Raw genomic sequence first — 10,447 nt, 5'->3', positions numbered from 1 at the left:
GACTAAAACCAGAGTTTTCTAAAGTTGAAGGACTAAATTGTACTATAGTTTGAAAGATGGACTAAAACCAAAATCGCCCCAAGTATAGGGACTAAAAACATATTTAACCCTTCTTTTAATAGTTTTATTACTACAACTTTTCATTTTTGTTGGGATTTTTCAATATATTATTTCATAAAAATTTGCAAAAAAATGTATCGAAGATCTTAAAATTAAAATATGTAAGTGGAGTGTAAATTTTATATTACAAATTTTTTTCGTGAAGATGAAAGTAAAGTTTCCCTAGATTTTTTTCCCCTTAACTTTTATAAAAAGAAAAGTTTTTAATTAAATATATAGCTTAATGACTATATTTATTGAGCAATTTAAAATGGTTGTGGCTTGAAATATTAATTATGATTTATGCTCGTTACATATTAATTACTCTTAGTGGTTTTCTATTTCATCAATTTGTTAACCTATCTTTTAAGGGTTAGAGTCATTACAACCTAAAAAAATCCTTAAAACGATAAAATTTCTTTCTTGATTAATTTAAAAGAAATTATTTATTAAGTTTTATTATGATATGTTATTTCCTTTCATAAAATGTTCTTAATTAAAGTAAAATTTTATTTATTAATTTTTATTACCATATGTTTCTTCATATAATTGTGTAGGGTCAAGAGACATATATTTCCACAGTTGTCTTCTTTATTTTCTGACCTCTGAACCTTTTATTTCAAATTCTTTCCGTCCAAACTGAATGGGAGGGTACTTGCAAAAGACGTTCGGACGTTCAAGTTAATGACTTTGCGTGATAATATTCAATAGAGAGTGAGTACAAATTATTGGAACTCAATCAAACTTGCTTACCTTTGCGGCTTAGTCTTCTATTTATAAGTTATTTTATGGATCCTAAACTGGTATAGGTCTAACAAAATGACCTTACTTTTAATTCCGGTCTACTACTCATAAATTGCTTCTTTATCATACAATCAGTTATCAATATATTTAATCATTCTGATATTAATAGTTTATTTATCCAAACCATTGGTCTAATAACAATAATTTTAGTGTTGACCCGATTAAAAGGATGACTCAAATATACCGTTCGGATTAGATATCATACCATACACCATATGTTATTTTCATTTTTATACGAAGTTTTTAATTTCACGAGAAAGAAGAATAAGTTTTCATTTTCAATAGTTTTAGACAATAATTAAATCAATTGCAAACGTTGATGTTGTTTTTATGATTATATTTTATTGAAAAAGAGGTTGTGGATAATATAGACTCCACTCGTGCAGTTGGTAGCATAAAAGTTTGTTTCACTGCACGAGGAGACCCCACCAACCAACCTTTTGCTTTTTCACTTTCTTTTCTTTTCTCTGTCACTCTCTCTCTCTCTCTGCTTTGTTCTTGTTTAAAAATACAGCAACATCACGCAATTCGTCCTTTCTTCCTTCTCTTTTGTTTGTCTATATCTCTTCTTTTTCCTTAAAAATGATGAACAATGATGCAAGATGCGAATACATAGTTCACCCAACAAATACTTTTTCTCTTTCATATCATCAATATGGAGAATCAATGCAAGTACCGTCTCAGTTTAGCATTTCATATGTATAGAGACTTCTTTTTCTTTCCGATACAAACAAACCAAATGTGTTTTTATCATGGTTAATTAATATAAGGTTTGTTTTATCGAGACATTAGCGCTCACAAAATCAGATACATCATCTTAATAATCTATTTATAACCTCTAAAATTTTTAGGATTAATTACGTTTTTGTTTCTAAATTATAATACGATTTTCATTTTCATATTAAATTTTAATTTCAATAGACTCTCATGTTTAAGAAATACATGATTATAATCCTTCTCATTTAAGATTATAATCCTTCTCATTTGACCGTGTTAACTTTTTTTGGTTTGACGAACAATGAATAACGATGACATTTTAAAATATTGACAGAGAAAAATTTGTGACATGATTTGTCGTTTGTCATGTCAAAAAGAGTTAACACTATTAAACGAAAACAATGTCAATGATTCAAGAGAAAAGAATCGAAATCCCTATCTCATAACCAATTCCAAATTCAAGAGAAAGGAAATGAAAAGGCGAGAAAAGGTGGCACTGCCTTCGACGGTGGCGTCTCTAGTTAAGGCAGCGCCAATCAGAGAAAAGAATGTGTGGCCATGATTGAAGGTGCTTCGAATTTGAAAATAAAAGATCTAAGGGAAGCTACCCATCACAACAATGTCCTTGATCACGAAAACAACGGTGTTGCACATCGACGATAGCTCCACCTAGATTAGCCGACGATGGCTCCTTCCTGAAGAAGGCGAACAATGACACGACTTGGTGTTGTCTTTAAAGGTAATGAAGGGTAGGGCTGTTCAAAAATTACTGAACAGTACTGTACTATAGTTAATTGTACTATATTGTACTAAAAAGAACTGCTCTATTTTTACTATAACTTAAATATACTGTTTTATGGTTCAGTTTTTAAAAATTGAATTTAATAAATTTTCAGTTCAGTTAACTACAGTTAACTGTACCACGATACTTAGGCTCCCATCTCTTTAAGCCCCTTCGTGCATCTCTCTCATCTTCCTCCCACATAAGATCAGATTAGGGTTCTTTAAGCCCCTTCATGCATCTCTCTCATCTTCCTCCCACATCAGATTAGGATTTGGCTCTTGCGATTTTTGGTGTTGCGATTCGAGTCTTGTGATTCACACTCTCTGACACAGTGTCTTCTGTTCGCGGTTAACAAGGTGTTGCCATCGTTGTCGCTTAAGTCGTCATCGCCATCGCATTTAGTCATCGTCGCCGTCACACTCAGTCGCCATCGTCATCACACTCAGTTGCCGTCGCGCTCAGTTGCTGTCGTCGTCAAAACTCAACGGCTTGTTTTTTGGAGATTCGGGCACCACCATAAAGGTAATTTAATAGATTCTGGTTTTATGATTATCTTCTTATCAACATTAAATAATGCTTTCAGCGAGTGGTTTTGTGAACCATTTTAATCTTTCAAATCTGATCCAAGTGTTTTCTAAGTTACCAAGAAGGGATATCAATTTCTGAGTTCAGTTTATATTATAGTTTAGTACAATTTAGTACAGTACAATTCAGTTCAGTTTAATAAAACAAAAACCAGTTCAGTACAGTTTGTCTGAACTGTTTTACAGTTCAATTCAGTTTAAATAAACTAGTTTTTAGTTCAGTACAGTTTTTAGCATTACAGTGCAGTGCAGTTCGATTTACTCACCCCTAATAAAGAGTGACTAAAGGTAGAGAATGAAGAATGGTACAAGAAAAGTGAAATGAACCATTTTTCAGTGTCAAATTAAACACTTTTTTTTTCAATGTTTTAGAACATTTATTTTGGGAATTTTCTTTTCTTTATTTTCTATTTTTAGAGTGTTTTAATATTTTCTTATAAAAATCTTAGTTTTAGTAAAACTGTTAAAAATGGTGTTTTAAGAGTAAAATTTTGTTTAGTGTATTAAAATTTTGTACCAGTGTCTTCTTCCTATTTTTGTTTTTAACATGTCTTCTAGTGTATTCCAATCATTCATATTCTTTCGAGTATATTCCAATCATTCATATTCTTTCGAGTAGCACTTGCACAGAGTATTTCAATACTTAAATGAGTAGATATTCGAATGTAAGATATTAAATATAATAATTAATATAATCAATTCTATTTATACTGTTTATAATAGATTTTTATTTACTACCGGTTTAATTAACCTAATTACCTTAATACATCTCTCCCATGTTTTTAGTTGGGTTCTGGCGGAAGGATTTACCAAAAGGACATGCTTATAGAAATCAGTAATATGTTTCAGGTCTTTGGAAATATGTGTTTTGTGGAGTATGAACAATTTTACCGAAGACACCAAAATATTCTAGAAAAAGAAAACTTTAGTGAGCAACTTACTTTAACACAAACCATTAAAAAATGAGAGCCTTTGAAATGCTGATCCAATGGAATATTTATAAACTCTTAAAAACTTGTTTAATTATCTCTAAAGATAATGGGCCTTACAAGACAACGCATTAAGTGATGATCGTGGATCTTAACCTCTAAGTTCCCACTCAATAAATATGGTGTATTTTGATTTATTAATTATATTCATACATTCCTAAACATTAAGGTTTACTTTAATGGTCCCTTGAATTTGGCGTCAAATATCCAATCTTAAGCATCTCTTAATTATCAACTATGTCACCACTCATATATTCTAATACGTGAAGAGATGTGATTATAGAACTTTATTTTAGTTCATAAAATGTTTGAAATTTCTCTATCTAATGTGATTGCTTAAATATTATGATTTTTTATTACCACCTGTTTTCTATCAATTTAATTACTTTATGTTATTAATAAGTTTGATAAAAAAAATATTAAATAATGTTAAAAGACAAGATTGTCTAATAAAATAAGATTGTCTAATAACTTGAATTTTGAAGTTTAACCAACAATATTTAAGAAAATAATATTTAATAAAAATAAATTGTTTAGGATAAATATGCTAAATGCCTATAATCATGTAAATGATTTCTTAAACGCTCAAAATTACTCTAAAAATAGACTTTGCCTAAAAGCTAAGTACATGTATATTGCCTAAAGGTTTAATAACGTCTAAAATATTAAATGCATGTATGAATTATACTCTTTTTTGTCAGTTGTGATGTGTTCTCTTTATATGTATAAATCACAAATAACGTTTAGAGATAGGAAAACATTTTAGGAATGTTTCTTCAAGTATTTTAGGTTCTACTCATTCGTACAAACCATTTCTATAAAAGTACATAACATTTGACTTTGTATCAAAAGGCTATCTACCTATGAGAAAGTCAATGTATCTAAGTAACAAATCTTTTTTGAAAAAGATTATATAAGGAGGATCACATGGAGAGAAGACAAGAAGAATACGCTGATAATTTACATTGTCATTTTCTCTCAAGCTTTCATGGTTTACCATTGTCTTTGAAAAAGTTAAGCCTTATTACAAGTCTTTAAATTTCTTTGTATTGAAACCTTATCCTCTTTATGAGAGTTATAATATGTATTTGTTTTTGTAAAAATACATTTGTTGTGTTTGTATATTCATAAGTGGATTAAAATACTTAAATGTTTAACTCAATGGAGTTAAAGAATTTAATCAATTAAATTAATGAGATATCGAGAATAGTAAAACTCGTTATAATCAATTGTATTAGTTGTAAAATCAGAAGTAATTAAACTTGTGTTGTAATATTTTAATATTAATGAAACTTATTAAAAAGTGCTTAAAGAAAAAACTGGACATAAATATTTTGAAGAGAACCGTAAGTTTGACTTATTATTTTCTTTTTAAAGCTTTCCATACCCTTCTTAAAATCTACTCTTACAAAATGTCTAATCCCTATAATAGCATTTAAAACTTATTTGTAAACAAGTTTTAAAAAAACTATATTCAAATCTTTCTTTAGAGTTTTTTTTTTTTTTTTTGTATTTCAAATAATTAGTCATTCTGACATGTTGATAGAGTCGTAGTAAATAATTCGTCACTTTTTTTATTTATATCAATTGATAATAAATTATTAATATTACAATTTATAAAACATTACATATGATATTCCGGCAAATTTCTTAATAACATAACTGGATAACCAATCTAGCTACATTGCCACATGATAATGTTACTGCTAAAAGTGGTGACGGGGAACAAAAATTAAGAATTTTAACTGGTCAAAATTTAAATTATTGTATGAAAAAAAATCCAAAAGTTTCAAGAAGATAGTACACCCCTAATACAGTGAAAAAAGGTTTTTTTTTAAAATTATGATATTTTAACAATTTTTTTTAACAATTTTTGGACAATAGAATACATGTCATCATTTTATTGATATGTTCGAATTTACATTTAAAAAATTATTTGAAATAGATCAATCACATACTGCCATGTATGTGTTGTCAAAAAATTATAAAAAAAAGTATTGTTAAAATAGTTTTTTCCTTTCTTTATTTGGATGCAACTTATAATATTCGGTACATGCCTTTTATTTCATCAAAACAATTTTAATTGGAAGTACAAGTGAGTTATATAAGGTTGGTCTCTTGTACTTTGTTTCAGTGTCTTCATCTTTAATTCGTACTTTGTTTCACTCTGTTCATCTTTAATGTATATTGTAAGAAAGGAAAAGATGAAAGACAATGATACTTTAACACAATTCTTTTACAACCGATAAAAAAAATAACACGTATATTATATCAAAATACGTATACCAAAAAAATATTGTAAAAATGTGTTAGAATATCTTTTTCCAATGATAAATGACAAAAGAAACAAAGGTATCTTCTTTTTGCCTTTCTCCTCAAAGATATTTGGTTGAAAGCAAATTCAAGCTCAGACTAAAAGGCATGGAAACACTGAACGAGACCAATTATCACATGGAAGCACATTTCATATTTCAGGAAAACATGGAAACCAATTGCCTAAAAAGTTTATTCAGAATCTTTCTTTTTCTTTTTGCCAAGCATCACTAGGCAAAACATGCAGGTAAGTGGACTAGCATGTCATGCAATATGAAATTCTTTCTACTTTATCAAGTAATTATAAAAGCACCTTTAACCCTATTTCTTACCTGAAATTCCTAATATTAAAGATAAATCATCAATTTTGATATCACTAAAAGGAAGATTCATTAGAGAGATACAACAAATAAGAAACTTAAACTCACATAAGAAACTTAACATCACATTCAACCTAAAATCTTAAAATAATGAATTTTCTCATCACTATCTAATTTGGAATTTAGTATTGGAAGTCCTACATCGACTAGAGATAAGACCAATTTATAATATATAAGTGAAGTGCAAATCTCACCTTACAAGCCGGTTTTGTAGGGTTGAGTTAGGTTTAAACTCACATTCTAATATGGTATCAGAGCAATATAAAAAAAGAATATAAGTATAAAAATATATGAATATAAATGCACATATATAAAGAGAGAATAAAATAATTCCAATTGAGAAAAATCATCATGTTGATACAAAGGGTAGATTTTTTTTATGTGAATATCAAGGAGCAACAGAAAATTTACAGAGCAGACAAGATTTTCCCACAGTAATGAAAAGATCAAACTTCATAAACCTTCAAAGCAAAATACAGATTTGTCAATTATGCTGAAATAACTACTAATTACCTCTCAATTATTAACCCCAAAATTTGTCTAGCAAAATTTTTCTCATACAAAACAAAAGGAGAGAAAAGTGGATTGAAACAATGGCACATATGTTCCTGAAAAAGAGTCACGAACTAAACTTGTATTGCCACTGTAATTTGAAAGTTGCATGCATGCTATTACTACTCTGTTGTTGTGTTCTCAGTCACCCCTTCACCATTTTCTTGCTTGTCAAGTTGGCTAAAGTTACCTTTCTGCTTGAACAACTGAGTGTGATGGTGCCTACAATAAAGACGGTGTTCATGGGCAACATAATTTGATGGGCTAATTACACATCCTCCATGAGTGCACCTGAAACAAGCCTTATGGTAAGATGTTCCATCAACAGCTACCTGAAAAACAAAAGTGGATATTCATATAAGACATAATATGATGTAAAACACTAAAAATGTTACTAAAGTTAACAACAAATGTTTCATTGCAAGTTTCTAATACCATTGTTTCAAAAATGTTAACCCATTCATACAAGCATCCAAAATTACTAATAATGTAAAGCAAAGAAATTAAGTGTCTTGTGTCTTCTTTACAAGCATAAAGGTCCAACTATGATGAAAGTATATAGAGAACTAGAATTTAAGGATTATGGGAATTTATAATAATTTAGATCGATCAGTTTTGCTTGATTTGAAGAAAAAATATTGATAAATATAGTTATGTACCTTTTCAATTGGGTACACTGTTTTCTTGCAAGCAACACATTTTTCCTGAGTTCCAGCAAATAAATTTGAAACCTTGCTATTGGTTTGGACCTGAAAAATCCCAGAGAGTATTTACATACAAGAAGAATCAAACAGAAATGTGTAAAACAGAACTCCATGTAAGAAGACTGAGTAATAATTCTAAGATGAAAAGAAAAATTTTTGAAGTTAAAATGAGGTGGAAAACCTGATCAGCAGATCTTTCAAGTCTAGCAGTTCTTGGAATACCTACAAGCAATAAACATAGAAGTTAAAGAGAAAACAAGAAAACAAAGAAGAAACAATATCAGTAGCAAGATGATCCGAATGATAGAAATTGTAAGTATTGTGTGTCAGAAACAGCTAAATAACAGCAATTCACCTTCAAAACTTTTCTCCAAGCTACCAGTCTTCTTAAAGAGTTGATCAAAATGAGGCTTACAGTATAAAACGCCCTCAAAGGAACAATAGTTACTCAGCTGCAGGGATGAATGAAGCAAAGAGGATTAGAGATGTATTCACCAATTTGATCCTTAACAATTGCAATCTTTAGGCATCAGAGTAAAACAACCATTTGATCCCATTATAGATTCTATGATTCAGAATCAGAACATCTGAAATCATTGAGTCAAAAAGCATACAAATGCATGATGATACAAGAACAAGAAATTGTAAAGACAAATTTGGGATAGCAAATGACACATTGAGAAGAGTGTGATGCATTTTGTTTAAGTAATGAAGAAAAGGGGCAAATAGCAGCTGCATAACCTGAGCTTCAATCAATACAAATACAAAGCCTTGATTCCATTTCTTTAGATCAATCAAGAGCCTTCAACTACTCAGTATCATAAAATCCTCCAAATCCTTCTCAAAATCATGTATTTACTTCATCCTATTCAATCATCCTCAATTTTATGACTAAACTACTCATTTTCTCGAACAATTAGATTGAAAATATGTTCAAAACACTGTGTTTTGTAAGTGCTAGAAATAGAACAAATTTTCTACTAGGCAATCCAAATCATATTTCCTTATGAAGCACTCACCATTCACTGAAGCAATAACATGCAGATTAAATCATCATTAATAGCAGAAAAGAAACCAAGTGAATAAAAGAATAGCTATAGCCAAACTAACAAAAGACGATGAAAGTTTTCAAATAAAACATGTGGCAATCAAACTTAATGCATCCTCCTCACTCATACATAAAGAGAAAAGTAGAGAAAAATCAAGTTTTGATCTTGGTGAGTTGAAGCAAGAAGAAAAAGTGTGATCAAACCTTGAGGGTACCCTTGCAGTGGTAGCATCTGAAACAGGATTTGTGATAGATCTTGTTGTCAGCAGTGAGCTGATCCACCAAATACACTGTCTTCTCACATGCTTTGCACTTCTGGGTAGTCCCTGCAAATGATGCCATCTCAAGTTGCACAATTCAGAACCTCACTGAATGAAGAGAATACCCTTTTTTTTTCTTACTTTCCTATACTCCCAATTTCTTCCTTTTACTTTTTCCTTTTCACACTCAGAGTTGTGTGTTGGTAGAATCAACAGCTCAGACTCAGACAAATTCAGAGGAGCAGTTGAAAATGTTGGTCTTGCATATGATGGACCTAATTTTCAAATTTGCTAGAGACAAACATAAAATAAAAAGGTAAAAAGTTTCACTAGTAAATCACAATAATAATGATCAATAGTTTGGTTAGTTGTAATTTGGTGATGACGTAATTTTGGCATTTAAATTACTATAATGCCACTTATGATGTTCACAGCATGTATATCAAATTCAGTAGTGACACTTTTCTTTATATTTTCTACCCAGATTCGAACATATCACGATGTTTAAGAAAGTTATTGTCTTTCCACTGACCTTCACAGGAGTAGTAGGTGTATGCAGCACTATTCATTTCTTTGGTTATCTCAAAATAATAAGCATAATTAGGTTATACTCCAAACTTTAAGATATTGTAATTTCAGTTTCTAACATTAATAAAAAATAAAAATTTTATAAAAAAATATATTTTACTTAATTTAATTTTAAATTAAATATCATATAGTTTTATTAAATTAAAACATTTTTAACTACTAAAAATATAAAATATAAAAATGTTGAACAATTATAACATCTATATTGTCTAAGTTTATTTTTTCAGTATGCCATTTTAATTTTTCTTTGCAACTTTTATTCCAATATAAAAATATTATAAAATCTATATTTTAATTAATGCTTTATTTTATTCTTATAATACACGGTTTTATTTAAAATCTAGGATCTTAAATTTTATGTTAAATTATCATATCATTTTTAATTTTACATCTTATGATTCTTAAAACACAAATGTGCTTATATAAGAATTCACTTTAGTTTTTTTTTTTCTTAAACATTAATATGACAATGCTTTTATCAATATATTTAATTCTTTCCCTTGATTTGTGTTATCTTTTAAAAATTTGATCATAATGTTTTATCTACGATAAAGTCAAGTAAGAATTAAATTTATACGTTAAATCAAAATAAACAATATATAAGAAGAATGATGCATAAGTTTAC

General features: G+C 29.1%; 1 protein-coding gene across 1 annotated transcript; it reads right to left on the bottom strand.

The window, feature by feature from the left end:
• Positions 1–7,024: 7,024 nt before the first annotated feature.
• On the bottom strand, positions 7,025–9,561 carry LOC106761178 (LIM domain-containing protein WLIM1-like). Its single transcript, XM_014644697.2, has 5 exons — positions 9,179–9,561; positions 8,282–8,378; positions 8,108–8,148; positions 7,882–7,971; positions 7,025–7,554 (listed from the first exon to the last, which is right to left on the bottom strand). Exons 1-5 carry the CDS (start codon positions 9,314–9,316, stop codon positions 7,345–7,347), a joined length of 576 nt encoding a protein of 191 aa, XP_014500183.1. The 5' UTR covers positions 9,317–9,561; the 3' UTR covers positions 7,025–7,344.
• Between the last annotated feature and the right edge of the window lie 886 nt (positions 9,562–10,447).

Source organism: Vigna radiata, chromosome 5, assembly GCF_000741045.1.
Source record: "Vigna radiata var. radiata cultivar VC1973A chromosome 5, Vradiata_ver6, whole genome shotgun sequence".
Classification (NCBI taxonomy): domain Eukaryota; kingdom Viridiplantae; phylum Streptophyta; class Magnoliopsida; order Fabales; family Fabaceae; genus Vigna; species Vigna radiata.
Note: the sequence above shows the minus strand (reverse complement) of the source record. Positions and strands in the feature narration are given on the sequence as shown.

Excerpts from the sequence above, each read along its gene's own strand:
- LOC106761178 (XM_014644697.2), bottom strand. The coding sequence starts at position 9,316 with ATGGCATCATTTGCAGGGACTACCCAGAAGTGCAAAGCATGTGAGAAG. Across the intron at positions 7,972-8,107 it reads TTGAAAGATCTGCTGATCAG|GTCCAAACCAATAGCAAGGT; the intron begins GTTTTCCACCTC and ends GGGATTTTTCAG. Across the intron at positions 7,555-7,881 it reads CAGTGTACCCAATTGAAAAG|GTAGCTGTTGATGGAACATC; the intron begins GTACATAACTAT and ends TTTGTTTTTCAG.